General features: G+C 38.7%; 2 protein-coding genes across 3 annotated transcripts in view; both read right to left on the bottom strand.

Moving 5' to 3' along the window:
- The window catches only part of calcrla (calcitonin receptor-like a), a 30,024-nt gene extending 29,430 nt beyond the window's left edge, over window positions 1–594 (bottom strand). Inside the window, exon 1 of the mRNA XM_023423173.2 lies at window positions 439–594. The gene's annotated coding sequence lies outside the window, so the exon portion shown is untranslated. The remainder of the gene's footprint in view (window positions 1–438) is intronic.
- A 1,448-nt stretch (window positions 595–2,042) lies between these two features.
- tfpia (tissue factor pathway inhibitor a) overlaps window positions 2,043–17,754 on the bottom strand; it is a 45,588-nt gene continuing 29,876 nt past the window's right edge. For both annotated transcript variants that reach the window (XM_023423053.2, XM_023423054.2), the window contains exons 3-7: window positions 9,148–9,324; window positions 7,864–7,941; window positions 5,978–6,037; window positions 3,194–3,382; window positions 2,043–2,957 (exon numbers count right to left, since the gene is read on the bottom strand). In XM_023423053.2, coding sequence (XP_023278821.1) covers window positions 2,890–2,957; window positions 3,194–3,382; window positions 5,978–6,037; window positions 7,864–7,941; window positions 9,148–9,324 — 572 coding nt within the window. In that variant the 3' untranslated portion in view covers window positions 2,043–2,889. The remainder of the gene's footprint in view (window positions 2,958–3,193; window positions 3,383–5,977; window positions 6,038–7,863; window positions 7,942–9,147; window positions 9,325–17,754) is intronic.

Below are 17,754 nucleotides of genomic sequence, written 5' to 3'. Positions count from 1 at the left end.
TATGCCATCTAAATGATCGTGCACCACAAACATTCATTTTCCTCCTGACAGCAGGACGATGCAGATTAACCGGACCCAGTTTACGGATGCTCACACTGCCGCTCAGACGTTTATAATGGATTGAGGACACAACAGAGTATTCTGCGGATGCACATTCCTCGGCTCAGTAATCCACACAGACACAGCTGAAATAAATGACCTCGACACACACACACACACGCACGCGCGCACACACACAAATAACGATGATGGACAAAATGCACCGTCAACTCTGAACTGCTTCTCTCCGACAATGCTGCAGCTCACATTGCCCAGAAAGCATGGCAGTAACACTACACAACACAACACACCACACCACAGCGCATCGCACGCACACACACACACACACACACACACACACACTCAATTCACACTCACTCCCGTGTCAGCGCGTCCTACCAGAGGATAAAGTCCAACAGCGGCGCGGGGGTTTGAACTGGAACAAAACTCTCAAGGCGATCCCCAAAGTGTCCTCAGTCGTCGGCTTCGGCGCGGAGCACCAAACACAGCAGACCTCCGCCGCTCAATGAGCGCAGCAGAAACGGCTGTCAAGTTGACGTTGGGAGGCAACCCACTACTTCCTGTTACATCACACTGTAGCCTACAGCTGAGGACCTGGGAGCCGAGGCCAGATCCACACTGTGGTTTGCCACTCAACTCCCACACTCGGATACAGACTTGAGTACAGTTTGTATTGTTAAATGTGCTGCAGACTGCAAATCCAGTTCCCCTTCTCCTGAGGCAGGAGTCACTGCATGTTGAGCAGTGTCTTGCTCATGAACACTTCAGGAGAGAAATCGTTTTGAAACATGCAGTTGTTACCTGGCTGCTTGGACCATATATAACTCATCCAACAATAGTTTATGATGAAAGACAGCATCCCTGATCTCCCTGCAACATAAATAACAAATATAACACGCATAATATAAATAATATAATCCACATTAATCAATAAGACTTGTAATTATTTGTTTTCTAATTTTTCTTTTGTAGGTGACTTTGAGCAGCAAGAACACAGCATTGACACATCACTTAATAAGGTAGTAATGGTGGTGTTTGCAGTTACATATCCAGCAGACAAAGAGCAACATCAGCATTCATTTTTGAGCAGTATTTCTGTACGCCTGATGTAAGCACAATATCCGTTCTCCTTTTAGCTCGTTTTGGTCCCCACCACCTCCCGAGGGAAATATCTGGCTCTTAAGCAGCTAAATGCTGGTTCCCCTGTAACTCAGTGTCTGACTGCTTGTTGGCTGCCAGTCAGCATCCCACACAATAAGCTGAAAGACGATGAAATACTCACTGGAGCTGAGGTTAGCAATGATTCTCTCTGGGTCTGACACTATTACACTGCATAAAGTCATTAGAGCCATTGTTAATATAACCACTATTGTGTAGTGCAGCTTCAATTCTACTGTTCCACTTGTGTTTTTTGTTTCATTACCCGGCATGAAGATCGAAATGCTACAGCAATGCTTTCTCCACAGCAATTACATTCTGGTGGAGAAAGACTTTTTCATTCACTGGTCAAACAAACCTTAAGTGGTCAAATTTAAACATACTCCAAATCCAAAATACTGGACTTCAGTGATCCAAGAACCCTCTATATAAGGGGTTTTCAGTGAAACATTTAAACTACCTTTTACATTACTCCAGTAAAACTCCTCAATCCACCTCAGAAATAACAAGAACATTACAGTTACATTGACTTTAAATGTACCGGTTATTGCAATGGTAGAATCTTCATTTAAATCCACTGCAGTAACACAAACTAATCACATTGTGTCCCTCATGATTTGACCCTGCAGTCGTCCAGATGAGTTTTGAAAGAAACCGAATCAGGGTCATACAATGATTTTAACATGCTTCGCTTGTAAGGCCCATAATAAAAGTGGTATCTCAGATATTGCCTGTTTTCTTAGTTGTTTTACTGAAGCACTTTGTAATTGTTAGAAACAGAAGTCAGATGGGGAGTCATAAAAAATAAAACCTAGGGAAAGGAAGGCAGGCAACAGTGGAAATTTATTATCCAGTCCAGTTCTTTACAGCTGCAAAACAAGACTGTACAGAAAATACTGTTGAGGGCCAGTGCTAAAAATGTACCTTACACAACACTGCCCCCTTCTGTTTTTCCTTAACAACACCAGCAATAATGCAAGAGTGATTTATAAAACTGCATAATATTGATTAAAAAAGAAAAAAAAATGTCATGCTTGATTTGACAAGTATAAAGCAGTCATTACCTTGTTCATATTGATTTACAGCTGCAATGATATGGTCCTCGAGATTAATGTGTTCGCTTCAGAGCATTCTTGTTGTCATTGATCTTGGAACAAGGGTTGTCCACCACTTTAATCTGCTAATGCTGTTTTCACCTTGATAAACAACAGTGAAGCTTTACCAAAATCACTGCAGAAAAGCATCAGTTACTGTACATACACAGTCAATATGCAGTAGAGGCAGTCATTTTGCTGCTCAACAAAAATCATATTGTAACTTTTTTTTTAAGTTACAGTAAAAAGTTTATATCGTGCTCATAACAGAGATCTGAAGCTGTAAAAATTAAATGATATTTGTATACAAAAGAACACACATGCAAATCATGAATGTAGAGAGCCACTATATTGGATCAGCAAAACAAATACAGAATGTTTTTTGTCAATGAGATATTTGAGACTATGTGGATAATGATCCTGTCTCTACAAAGTTAATTCAGGCACACAATTAGTTGTTTTCTACATATTAGTTGTTGCACTACAAAACAACAGTATGAGTTAAGCTAAGAATAAAATATGGACATAAATACAGGTGACTCCACAGCAGTGCAGGATGTAATGCAGGGCGAGGTGTTCACACTGAGCGATGAACGATGTTGCCTATGTTTTTCCTCCTTATTCGGATCCTCTTCGTCAGGTGACCTGCAGCAGAACAGAGCATTTTAATTTCATGATTTCCTTTGGACAGTTTTCTTGAAGATGACAGATTACAAGTTATTTTTCACAAAGAGAAACCTACGATTTTTGAAAAATTATTACACTTGTACCAACTGTACATGAGCTTTCTACAGTTAAACAACACTAAGTAATGAATCCTGTGTTTATTCCTAAAATGGAAAAATGCTTTTTAGGAAACAATCTGTTAAAAATAATCATACCATTTCTGCTCCTAATGCACTTTTTAATACACTGTTTGCGTGATGTGAAGTTGTTCTCGTTTCCCCCGCATCCGCTGTAGTGAAACAATTGGCATCTCTTGGTGTTGGGGTTGAATGCAAATCTCTTCTCTGCACCGCGACATGTTCCTCTGTCCACAGGACTGCCGCAAACGTCCTTGGGCTTCAACTCTGAAAATCATAGGAAGAGCCAGAGAATATCAAAGCTTTGAATTGGGGCTGCAACTAACAATTGTTCTGATTGTCGATCAGGACATAAAATGATATATGTCATCATCCTGTACATCTTCCTTTAAATTATATCATGAGATATGTAGACAACTTTCCAGTAGACAACATCCATTCCAGTTTGACTAAAGGGTGAGGAGGAGGGCAGAGGATGCATATGATGCTTGTTAGCACTTCATCAACATCTTCTTGGCTTAAACCTCCACATGAGCTCATACACACACAAATTAAGCTTCTGTCTGACTGGACTTTGTCCAGTGTCTGCAGGCGCTCAGAATTAAATTGACAGATCTGAAAAGTAAGAGTTGTTGTAATGGCTCCCCACAGGCCTGTGTAACTTATCCTCTTTGATTTATTCAGTAACTTTCTTCATGATGAGAAACAGCCATACTCCAACTGTAGGAGAGCTTGTTAGCAACCATGAGTGAGTGAGTCTTTCATACAAATGATGCACATTGATTTTCATAGGTAAACACTATGGATTCCTCATCATTACTTCATTTGTTGGGGTCAACTGGGGTCAATTAGGAAAGGAAATACACACCCAATGATAGACTTCTGTAATATAACTTCAGAAATATTTGTCAACAACCACAATGTTAACTGCAAAACCACAGACTGCTTAAAGGTCTCTATAGTATAAAGGCAGATGTCCATGTGTTGTTTGATTATAAAGCAGGTCTACATTCTATATTAATACTGTGAAAGTATCAATGCCTCAGTCCACAGAGAAACGCACACAGCCTGTATTCAGAAACTGAGCCTTAAAACCAGCCGTCAGGACTTCTGTGACTTTGTGATGTCACAACAAAGAAGTCACAGCTCTCAGTCATGCCCCAGCCATGCCCCAAGCTCAGAGTCTCCTCTCTTCTGATTGCCTCACCGACGTGTTGTTACTAGAGCTCCATAGAGAAGCTGGTTTTTGGTTCTTAAAACCACAAATATATCTTCTTATGGATCAACACTTCAAATAAAACACAGGAGAAGTGTAAAATATGGGACCTTTAAAAATCCAAAGTGTAGTGTGACTTTTATTTCTCTGCAAAACAAGTTAGATTTCACCTCAGCAAATATAAAACTGTATAGTAGAGAATGTTTCAAAAGCAAAATGATTCTATAATAGTGGCACATGTAGATTATTACTTGCAACAGACAGTAGTAGTAGTAGTAGTAGTAGTAGTATCATGGTAGTATTTATTTATGTATGTATTTTGGACCCAGAGCTGGTTTAGTGTATGGTTAGATTTCATTGCTATTTACACACATGGTTCTACAGTACAGCTTCTCCCACTGTCACTGAGTGTACATCATCATATAACCACAAGATGTCAGTCTTTGATTTCACCATGGCAACATCTGCTTAGTAGACTGACTTCACGTTTCATACCAGTTCTATAAGGATGAATTTCCAGCTTTTTCGAATTTGAAATTCAGATACAAAATCTCGGCTCAACAGTGAAACACATGATCATCTGATATTTACTACTGACATGGATCATTACCGAATATTATTTTCTAAATATGTGTAATTTAAGATCTGAATAATTCATTGTTAGTCTAAGGAGTTTAAATTTCATACCAGTATTGCTTCTTTTACATGCTGGAGATCTTGTCACAGAAATACAGCAAATAAAAATTGATTGAGAAGGAGACAGAATTACTGAAACCAACTCATCCTGAATCTTTCCCTCTTGATATTTTCTGACAAGAATGAAATTGAATTTTTAAAATTATAAATCTTTGAGTGAGTGGAGGGAAACAGGCCTCAGCTCTCCGACTGCAGCACAGGAGAGCCTTGGAACACGACAACCATGATGTATGTGCCCTCACTGCTAATACACAAAAAATTAGTAGGTGGGAATATGTGACAAATGGGCTGTGGGAAGGAGACACTGATGCACTTTGTTTCTGCCCATTGCCTTTCACGACAGAATCAATTTTGCGAGCTATCTACCATCTATGCACCACTGCACACTGACTTTTCTTTTTTTTCTTCTCACAAAAAAAGTTATTGGCAGTACACACTGGTTTATTAGATTAACTGGATTCACTTACACTGAGGTTTAAGCATATTTCACAATTCAGCATGGACTGGTCTCTGCTCTTATGACAAGATAATCAATTTAATTATGCCTTACACCAGTTAATCTGTCTCATATTTCTGGTGCTCTGATTTCTATGATAAATTGTAATACACTACATGTACCGCCTCTGGCTTTTTGCCCTGCAGTGGTTTCATTTCTGATATTTTTAAGACTGAAAACAGTTTGTTCATCTCATGTTATTCATGTGAATTTGACTGAATTTGGCAATAACTATAGCCAGCTAGCTATACTGAGCAAGTGTGTATCAGCCTCTGACTGACCTAAACTACTCACCAAGAACATTTTTCAACCACGCAGAAGTGTCTCCACCTGAGGCTAAACCAACCCGAGTGAATCAGCCTCAGTTCTTACCCACTAATGTATTTGTCTCGACTTAATCTTGACCACCACTAAAAATACCCATTGAACTACCTTTACAGTCATAATTTCTTACCTTTTATCTGTTGATTAGAGTCATTCAGTTGCACTTGAAGTTCACTTACAGACAGTTCCCCTGAGAAACAAACACAACACATCAAGAGATCAGTCATTTAAAGAAGTACTTTTAGCATTTTGAGTTCAAATTTATTCACTTTCTTCCCTTGATGGAGCTGAGAAAATCCATAGCCCTCTCATGTGAGTGAGTACAGAATAGGAATGCCATGATGTGGAAACCCTCTCAGTGGGTAATAAACTTGTGGTGTGTTACTGATTACACAAGACATTTTTACAAGAAAAGACGTGTTGGCTTGGAATATCTGTAGATGAGAGGTGTCACCTCCAGATGCTGCCAACTTATAATATTATAATAAAATTTGCATATTGTCTTATGAATGTTATCAGGTTCCCTTTTTGATATTTGGTTTAAATCTTAAACACTGCTTTTACTTCTTGCTTAGACACTAAATTCTCCACCACTGTCTTGTCAGTCAACTATCCATAGTGCAACTTAGTATGTACCTGGAGTCTAGAGCATTACAGACTTGAACCCATATTAAAAATCTGGGTGTAATCATGGATAGGGAGCTTAGTTTCAGTGACCACATCAAAGCTATGACTACATCTGCATTTTGGCATGTCAGAAATATAGCTACGGTAAGAGACCCTGTGTCTAATCAAGACTTAGAGAAAGTCATTCATGCCTTCATATCTTCCAGAGTTGATTATTGCAACACTCTCCTCACTGGTTTACCAAATAAGACCATTAGCCAGCTACAGCTTATTCAGAATGCTGCTGTTCAGCTTCTTACTCAAACTAAGAAAAGAGAGCATGTCAGTCCAGTTCTCAGGTCTTTGCTCTGGCTTCCAATCAGATACAGAGTTGACTTCAAAGTTTCACTTATTGTCTATAAGTCACTAAATGGTCTTGGCCCTAAATATCTTTCTGAAGTGTTCGGTGTATACAAGCTCGATAGATCTCTAAGATCTGCAAACCCAAACAAATCCACTCAAATTGTAACTGGCCTTAAAAAACTGCTCTGTTCTCGTCCGTCTTCATTTAATCTTTTAATCTTGCACTTTAATTAAATATTATCTATTTTATAATCTCTGTTTTTATACTGTTATCCTATTGTGCTTTTTTTATGCTTCTTTTATTTCTGTTAATCACATTGAATGACTTCTGTGTACGATAATGTGCTATACAAAAAAATTTGCCTTGCCTCCAGTCATCATGTGATAAGGCTCCACCTGCACGGAGGAGACACTTGCAGTTTTAAACTGTAGTGTCTGACTACGTATTGGTTTTATTTAATTAACGTGGGTACTCCCGCTGACATTCAAAAATGAACCAAATGGGTTTAAAGTCTATTAAAAGGGAACAAGTCACGTAATCGGTCCGTGCCTGAATACGGTGTAACACCGGTACACGGACTACCGCAGCCAACCGAGTACAGAACTAAAGTTGGGATGCGATTAGTGATTAGATGCGATTGGGATGAGTTTAGCATAAAGGTAATAAGCGGGGGAAAACAGGCAGCTCACCTCTCTCCAAAGTTTAAAAACACATCTACAAACACGTACAATGCTCTAATGAACTAAATGATCTATATTCTTGATGAATAACAGTTTATCCATCTGTATACTTTTGTGTGGGCTGTAGCTGTTTAACTCTGCTTCCAGAATGCTAAGCTAGGCTAATCGCCTCCCACTCCAGTTCAGACTTAACACACAGACATGTGGGCTGACATGAGACTTTTCATTTCACTCTCAAGACAAAAGAGTAAGTGCATTTCCAAAAAATCTGTTAGTATTTTTCAGACAAGAGCAACAAGAAACAGATCACTGACCTAATATAGCTGAAGTACAGTGAGAATTACAGTGAGGTACATTCAGTCTTACCAGTCAGCATGGTTGGCTGCACATCCATAAATTTCCTAGGAGGCTGTGTGTGGACTTCTGGTGCCTTAGTGGGTTTTACTATATGGACAAAAAAAAAATCAACATCTGAGAAGGAGTCTCGACATAACATGAAGCTAAAAACAATCGATTCTGAGCCAGGGTTGTGACAGCATCTATATTTAGAATAAAATCTCATTAAATCCCAGTGATCAGTCATAATCAAAGTAAGTTTAATTTTATTAGTATCAGTCTAGAAAAATGGTGTTGGTCTGTAAACAGATATCATCTACTAATGCAACCAGACAGAGTCAATCATAAACACAAACACAATAAAAAAAAAAATCACACAACGTTTTCCAATTGATTTTCACTACAACATCGGATGTCAACAGAATTGGTCACAGTCGAGCGACTCGCTCGTTATTTTCTCTGACAATTTCAACATCTAAATGACTTCTAAGTTGTGTCTAAGTTTGGCATAATTGAGTGTGCTTTGGTGACTTTAAACGATTTAAATGCTAAATCAAGGTGGAATGTGATTTCATGGTCAGCTAAAATTCATCTGAAAGTTAATTTTCTGAGGTAAAACTATTTTGATTATGTCACCACTCTGAAATGAGTTTTCATTTGTTGTGCAGCAACTGTGATGTGTTGTGGCTGGGCTGTCTATGAACCCAGAGGTATACAAATGACACTCTGCACTGCATACTGCTGTGAGATAAGGGTGGGAAAGTAATTATTTCTGTTTAGTCAAATTAAAGAACTTACAATGACAAGCTGAAAATGGGATTAACTATAATTACAAATGTTGCGTCAGGTTGCTTCACATCGACCCCTCTTTTAAAAGGTGCTGTATGTAATTTTTCTCTCCCACCAAACGTAGTTTTGTGCTAGAAGCAAGTGGTGCTACAGCCATCACTGTATTTACAAGACTGGAGGTTATAATATGCCCTTATCAGTGCTACTTCCTCATCTTCTAATGTTGAAACCAGGGCAGACTGGACGCTACAGTAACTCACTATTGCACCACAGTATTACGAGACGGGCCGAGGCTAGCTGGTTAGCATGCTAATTTCAGTAGAAGAAAAGATGTGATAGAAACAGAGGGAATGAGTTTTCCAACACTGGAGACAATAACGTTCGATGCTGAACTTGCAACTTTTCTTCTAGACTTTTCTTCTAGAACAGCTGAACACAAGAACCCTCTAGATTTTATATTTGAATTTGAATAGAACCTAACACCGGTCTTTAGAGAAAAAGTACAATACTTCAACCTGGGCCTACCTGGGTTCTGACATTTCGCCTGGCACCTCGCCATGCTCCTGAAGTTGTTGGCATTGCCAAAGCAGCCACCATAAAAGAAATGCTTGCACTGCTGAGTCTTGCTGTCAAAGAAGTAGCGTTTCACCAGTCCTCGACAAGGACCAGGAGCCTCTGGCAAATGACACGGGTTCTTGTCCTCTAGAAAAGAAGAGGGGGGAAAATATATAAGAAACCAAGAAAAGAATCAATTAATTATGAACTAATGAATAGTAAATGTGTGTTTCTTTACAGTGCATTACAGTCAGCAGTTTTTACTCCATATTCAACTTTGGTCTGAAATTTATGACTTTCATTCCTCAGTTATTTAACAAAAAAAAATTCAGCTTTCTTTCATGGTGGGTTTGTTTGACCAAGACAGAGAGACTGAGTCAAACAGAAGCACCAAACAGGCTTCTGCAGTCTACATTATTTAACATCATCTTCAGTTTTTTTTGCATTGAACTGTTACTTTTCTGTTTACTCTCATAGTTCTTATTCTCTCTTACTTTGTTCTTACTGTTGTTCTGACCACAGAGCTCCAATGACTGTGAAATCAACTTCCCTTAAAAAATTAAAATTAAAACAAAATACAAGAAAAACATGATGTACTTCCCTGCCTCAGTTGAAATTTCAGTTTTGCAATGAAGGCGTCTAAATTGTGCTTTTTAAAATATGGAATATATTGCAACAAAGCCAGTGGTAGTTTTTTGCTCACATACAGTATGTATGATGTAAGGCCTTGAGCAGTGAATGACACATTTGAAAGAGAACGCTGAGTACGATTCAGTCCAATGAAATGTGTTGAAAATAAAAACAAAGGCAGGGAAGACATACCTGCTCCAAGCCTGTACAGCATGAGGTGCAATAAAGGAACTGCAGGACATCACCCTTGCAATCACTGTCCATTCAATCACAGCTAGCTCACCTCCTGTCTCCCCAGAGATTACATGACATTTCCACTCCAGTCAGGTTCTCAGATTCAGGCCCCCACCCCCCCAGTCTTCCTCTGCAAACTGATAAGTCACCACTTGCACCAAGAATGTCCTTATGTTGCCTTGTCCCTAGTGAACCATATCTCCTCCCCTGCCATGTCTATGCTTTTCTTTCCTGTCATATCGTCTCTACCTGTTACATCAACTCCCACTCCCTCTGTTTCACTTCTCAGCAGTTATCATATATTTTATCACCCTTGGGTCTTGGAGCACTGGGATATGGCCCTGGTGGTTGTTGGCGACAGTTTGATGCTCATCTAAATCCTGCAACTTTCACTGTAAGATTCTGTTTGTCTAGCTTTAATCCAACCTTTGAGCTATGGGAAGTAAATACATTTTAAAAGTTATTTGTACTTCAGATCTCAGAATGCAATTTGTACATTGTATTTTCTTTAATCAGAGATTTGTTACTTTAAACAGCATCACCTTCTACAGTGCGGAGCACTCGACTGCAAAAGCAGCAGAGTTGTTGTGGAGGGTTTTGTGGAACCCTGCTGTTCATTTGAATAAGCTGTCACAAAACCCCAAAAAACTTACAAGCTAGCGACAGGCTCATGCTTGACTTGAGTCTGTAAGCGGACTGGTTCTGTTTTGGACAGACTTCTTTTGGCATTGTCAACCAACACAGGTGCAACCTGACAAGCTGTGATGAGCTTATCAACATTTTTCAACAGCAAAGTTGAGAGTGTGTGTCCAATTATTGCATGTGTACTGGGTTGAATGGTTCACACGCCAATGGATGATTTACATTGTGTATAAAACTCCAGATACTAAAGAGTTCTTTTTTCGTGATTACATAAATGGGACATATTCACATTTGAAATAACAACTGCGATGCATTTCTCTTTGTAAATGTTTAGTCCAAAAGTTGTTGAGGCAGTGAAATAAAAACCTCACTGAGCCGCCAGTGGATTAGTCAGTACAACGCATGCTGTGAACCAACGCTTTGATCAAACCCACAAAACTTTATTTTAAATTCTAATGGAGATCCAAAGTTTCCAAAAATAACAAATATGCAAGTCTGTAATTTTTGGGTGCTGTGTCTAAAATGATGCACAGTGCAAAAAGAAAAATTTCATTTCATGGACTGGTGCATGTGAAGTCTGAGGTTTTGAATTGTATTTCAATTTCAATAGAGGGCTGAAGCAAGATGATGCATACGATATTGTCAGGTTGTACTAATATTATTTTAGCAACCTTAAAGCTACTTATACATGGATAAATATGAATTTAGAGATTGCATAAAATATTTTAATTAATTTATCAATAATCTGTAAACATAATAGTTGAGAGGATTGTATTATTATTATTATTTTTACATTTGGTCATATAATTCTATATCTGTCCACTACAATATTATGTTATGTATTCATTCTTACATTGAGTCTGAGTCTTCAAGTGTAACATCACAGATGACATTCAATAGAAATAATACAAATATAGCCATTGTTAGCAATGTTAACCAGTATGTTCATTAATAATGATTAATAAAGGTCTGATATTCTGATATTCCAAACAAAATAAAATAAAGATTTAATAGTATAATAGTAGTATAATCCAAGTTTAGTATACATATTACTGATTTTGCGTGCTTTGTAGGTAAATCACAAACCACAGCTGGCTGTCTCATCTAATGATAAGAAGAAAGGTCATATCTTTCACACAGAATTTAATTATGGAATTATTGGCTAAAAGTTACATGTACGAGCTAAATGAACAGTTCCTTGTGAAACAGCTCCAGAGGGTTTTGGCTTTTGGTTTGTTAACGAAGTAAGTATACATAGCTGATTTAACAAAGCAAACAATTTAATGTTGAAGAAATATGTTGACGTAAAATGATTAATTGTCATTTTTATGAGGAATGAGAAACAATTGAGAAAAAATATACTAACTGGTGAGCTTCAGTGGTGCTGGTAGGTGGATTAGCCAGACTAGCTGTTTCCAAGTTTCCAGGATTTGTGCTAAGTTAAAGGTAGAGTAAGAGATTCTAGAGAAGACTATTGATATTTCCACGTAACAGCAAAAGAAATACACCTCCCATCAGCGCCCCCCACCAGGCATTGCCAAGGCAACAACACAATGGCAAAAAATCCAGAGTGTCTTATATGACGTGGAAGTTGATGCTGTTTGTCATAGTTGAAGCAAAAGAAAATCTTATAACATGTAAATATCTGCTGGTTATTCCTCAGTCTCGGCTGGTGTCTGAAGGTGACTGGGCCTTTGCTGTTAGAGCCCCCAAACTGTGGAACAGTCTATCTATCGAGATCAGACAGGCTACATCATTAGTGTCTTTTAAAAATCTTTAAAAGTTTGAAACATTGTTTTATCGGAAAGCTTGTGAACTTGTGTTTTTAGGTCTTTGTGACTACAAAACTCTTCACACTGTGTCTGGACAAATATCATGATACAGAGCAGACGGCAGGACAGCAAACATCAGGTATACTTGCAGCTGCAAAGCTAACATGCAAAAAAAGAAACAAAGCTTTCAACTCTCAGTGGTCTCTCCATCATAGTCAGACTGGCCATTGGACCGCCAAAACAGCCATAAAGCTGTTGAAATTCCTACCTGCCCTGTGAGTCTCTGTTGTAGCCTTTTCAGCCCTCTTTGTGTGCCTGTCAATCAGGGTGCTGACCAGTCCCAGCAAATAAGCCCTGGGCTAAATTTCTTTCCCAGCCAGTTGTGGAGATACACCACTGCCATGCCTTCGCCAGAGCACATTCCTTAACATTGCCGGTGGTCTATTGTCTGCAGTCCCAATCAGTCCCATTCAGAACCCCACTAGGTCTGGCAGTGACAGAAGGGTAGACTACTCCTTCTCCCTCCCCTAGTAATCCTTAAATTGGCACTATCCATTAGCATGTGCCAGATTTACCGTCTTTCGCTCCCCACTGCCCCATTTGCCTCATCACTCCTCTTCTCTTGGCTGAACTCGTGCTGCGTTACTCAGTCAGAGCCACTTTGTTTATTTCCCATTTACAGAGCCAGGGCTGTGTAGGAATACCAGATTTCTTTTCAGCACACACACAGAACAGACCGACAGTGGACCATGAGGAGATATTAACTGAATTTGACTAAAAGTGTATTAGATTAGAATCACTTACTCCACCTTTAAGTTCACAAGCAGCTGGCTGCAGTCTTACATTTACCAGACTTGTATGAGAGTCATAAAAGTCAAAGAAATGAATAAGCACACTTTTTCATAAGACATTCAGCCATCGTGGGTTTACAACAAGATGGTGGGTATTAGCTGACCAGACTGTGTGATTTGCTGGTTAACAAGCTGACAAAACAAAATCAGTCACACTGGCAGGAGGCCAAATTAAAAATCTGTAGAGACGTTTGACTTGTGTAAAAATAAACGCTGCTAAGTGTCTGCACCTACTGTGTCCCAGCAGCCGAGGACTTCTGAGATAAAAGGATGTCTTGCACCAGTTCCACACTCTCTGTTTGTTTTATCTCTTAAGTCCTTTTATAAGCACACTTCACTGAGGGCTGGCCATGATTAAAATGCTATCATTGTAACATCTAAATACATTTTACGGGGTGACTTTGGCTTAAAAGCGTGGGGAAGGAGACGTGTCAAAGGGTAGTCTAGCACCCTCTCTTGAGCAATGCAGTGATGAATTATTCAGAAACAAAATAAATTCTCTATTAAAGCTGTGAAGGTGGAATAGGTGATTTGTGTTTTGAGGAGAATTATCGGTCAGACTCTTTTTTTTTTTTTTTTTCAAGTGCTGGGTGTGAATCAAACAGTCCACCATTCCAGAGGGGTTTTGGCTGCTCTCCAAAGAGAACCTCAGTATTTCAGCAAAACAGACTTCAACCTTTCAGATGGCTGCAGAGGATTTTTAGAGGTAGTCTGGTTTGTGAATGAAAAAAAATTATTTTCATGTTGGTTTTCATATTTCCTCCCTTTTCAGTGTCATACCCAGAAAGATGAGAACGATGAGATTTTAGGACAGTGCACAATGAATCTATTGAATACAAACAATGTTTAGACTACACTTTGTATCACCCCATGCCTCCCTTATCTCTGCACAGCTGCTTTCCTCACTGCTTAGTTCTTCCTTCAATTTTCTCCAATATATTTCAACATATTTTGAAAAGTCTTTGTTACTCTGCCTTTAGATCTGCTGACACGGTCTTGGTGAGGCCGTCTTTGGACAATAAAAAGAAAAGACAACTGAACTCTACTGGAGTAGAAATTTAAACAAAATAAATTAACTCAGGCACAAAAACAACAGTGGCCACTGGATGGAGACAGATGTAATCCAATCCTACAGAAAGACTCTGACCTCAGCAGCAATGTCAGCCAATCCATGTTCCAAACAATTACTATTGCGATGTTACTGTTTGCGTATTGTAAAGTGCTACATAAATCTAGTTTGTGGGAAGCACCAATGTCACAGGGAGTTAAAGGTCTATGTTTGAAGGCTGAGCTCTTAGGAGGGGAATGTGTGTGTTACCTCAGCAGAGAAATTAGATGTCAGAAATCATCTGCATGAATGGCAAAGGCTGAATTATTTTTGAGATTATACTCATCTGTAATACGGCTGCGACTAACAATCATTCTATAAATTAGTCCGTCAACAATATGGCCAATAATATATCATGCTAGGTTAAATGAAGATGACAATTTCCTGAAGGTTTCTTTGTCCAGTTAATAACCCAAAACCATCACATTATGCAAAGAAACATATATATATATATATATTATATAATATTTTTACATTACAGATTTTCTTGACACGTTTCTACTACATCCAGCAACATCATATTGTTTCTGCCGTTAGTTTGTCTACCAATTTTCTTTTGCTTACTTTTTTTTAACCATTGTCTGTGCTCACTGACTGAGCATAAGCCCTGAGCCAAGGACAAAAAAAGTTCATCTGTCACAGAGAAACACTGCGTTTGTGTCTCTGACCTCTTCAAGCAGAGCTATAAAAGGGAACCCAGACCAAAGGAAGAGTTTAGGGCATAAAAGCTATGACTCATTGTGGTTTCAGTAAAACATTGGGGCTAGAAAGTGAAAGCCTTTGCTAAGCTGCAGAGACAAAAAAAAAAAAAGTATCTCAGACAGTAAGCCAGAATGTTCCTACTATTGGTTTGTGACCTTTACAAGAACAGTCTTGTTAAGCTGTCCACGGCTGCTGTTCACTTGTAAGAAACGTGAGAAGACACAGCTAACTGATCATCGGGGTAATTTAAATAAGACCGTATCATTTAGCATTTTTCGTCGCGGTTACTGTTTGTGAGAATTAAAATGTCTGCTGCACAGGATGGATAAAATGACATGCAGTGCACCAAAACACATTAACCCGTGAGCACTGCTTTCTGTAAGATAGAAGTGTGGTGACATTTTCAAATGTCTGGAGCTGTTAAATACAATCCCTCCTGGAAAAGTCCAACCTCAACCACTTGCTGGTGTTGCAACACTGAAGCATAGAGTTAAGGTTAAGATTTCATGAGTGTATCCCTTCAAACAAACATTTAACATTATAGTGTACAAGGTTAGAGACAGTCAAACATGGCTATGCTACAGCGCACTAAAAACTATTCATGGGTGGTGTTGATCAGTGAAAATTAGACGGCTGTTAATTTAGTTTCACTTTAAATTAATTTACAAATGCATTAGACTTAATAAGCCAGATAGGATCAATATCACATTAATTCAGCTGTAGGCTACCTAATTTTATTAGGAATTAATGGCTTCATTTGTTTGCAGTGATCACACTCATGCCTGTTGTTTGTAAAATATAGCTGTGTGCCTATTCCATACTGCATACTGATGATATGAACTACAAACTAATCTTTGTACTATCCTGTTTCTGCAGCACAGTCTTCCCCTTTCTTTTTTTCCATAAGCACTGCAGCTTTAAGGTTGGAAAAAATCATCTTATTCCACACTATTTGACTGTGTCATCACATATATTGCAGCTGTAACTTAAAGGTCTATGACATTTACCCTGAATAACATATTCCCAGGACTTTGTAGTTTTATGGCTGCACCATTAATTCAAATGTAAAATATTCTACATGTGCCGTGCAAAATTTCCTCACATTTCAGCCGGACATATTTGGAATCTTTGGAAACTTTTACAGCATGACTGTGTAGTGACCCATCAGTTGGGTAAGTGAGTACTTTATACTTTACACTAACAAGCAACGATACAATATGCAGTTTTAGAAATGCACTAAACTTTACAAAAAGAGAAAAAGATTTAAAACTTTTCTTTTTTAACTTCCTAAATCTTCCTGTTCCCACCTGCAATTATTCTTTATTATTTTTTTGCAGTTATGAGCATCTCCTCCATTTCCTTTGAATATGACATTCAGCAACAATAGTGTCCATCAAGAATGCACTCAATAATCAACGCATGAATGCATGAATTCATACTGATTGTTTATCCTACAGTTAAAGTGTAAGTACACACACCAATTATGCAAGAACTGTCTCTCCCAGTATATTAAATATATATATATATATATATTAAAAATGCAACAAAGGAACAGGGCAAACTACTATATGAGACACACAGTGTCTGGGAGTATGGGGACACTGCTTACCTACAGTGGTTGTAAACCGAGATACCCAGCCAGGAGCAGCTATTCTTTGGCTCTCTGTGTCTCTGCTGGAAAGACAGAGCGTCTGGTGGAGTCACTAGAAGCGCATATTTGGCCCTTTGGGAGTCTTTCTGTTTGGATACCTGTGTTGTGGCTGGGTTAGCATCTTTCCTAAGATCCTCTCCCAGTGTGCTTGAGTCTGTGCCAGTTTATCACGGTTAAGTTAACATGCTGTTCTCAGACCCGAAATATCTCATTCTGAATATGGCACAGTCATCTACAGCCCCATGTGCTGTGTTTACTTTCACAGAAGAGAAATATCTCTGCAGGTGCCTGTAACAGCAGCTATGTTATCACTTATGGAAATGTTGAATTCAACCCACTTTCAGAGATGTTTTGATATTAACAACCCTGAAAACTGTTATATGTATATGTATATTTTTAGAAAACAGCTGGTCAGCTTTGGTGTGATAACTGCTAACACAGTTGGTAACAACAAACATAATACACCTCAAAGTTCCCCCATAATATTTCCAGTGTGAACTACATTGTATAAAGCTGCTTTGAGTGAGTACTTAGTATGCAATTGGGGGGGGACATTTTATTCCTTTCCATTGTAGTTTTGACTTTGGCTATTAAACCAAAGTCACCACCCAGCACAGGAAAAATAGATCCGCTCATGGAAGTGTGATTCAATTTAGATAAAAGCAACCACTAGGTGTCATGCTATACAGCAACATGCATTTTTTTGTTCAACCAAACCAAACCAATAAAAATAGTTGTTAAAGTGTCCTTTAAATGCCATGCCAAGTTTTATTGCTGTGCTTAATGCAATGTAATTTTCTTTACGATCAAAAAGCAGCAAGTTTCTTACATGAGTGAGACTTTGCAGACAGACCAACTTTAACCGCTGACACCATGCTAACTTGTCAACTTCACATTTCTGTCCAAGCAGGTTTATTAAATGTCAGCTTTGGATCAGCTGGAGCTGAAGATGCAGCAGCTCCAGATTTGTCTTTACAGTGCAGATTT

Source organism: Seriola lalandi, unplaced genomic scaffold (assembly GCF_002814215.2).
Source record: "Seriola lalandi dorsalis isolate HSWRI2012SDOR001 ecotype SW California unplaced genomic scaffold, Sedor1 jcf7180002054689, whole genome shotgun sequence".
In the NCBI taxonomy this organism is placed as follows: Eukaryota; Metazoa; Chordata; class Actinopteri; order Carangiformes; family Carangidae; genus Seriola; species Seriola lalandi.
This window is presented reverse-complemented; position numbering and strand designations above follow the sequence as displayed.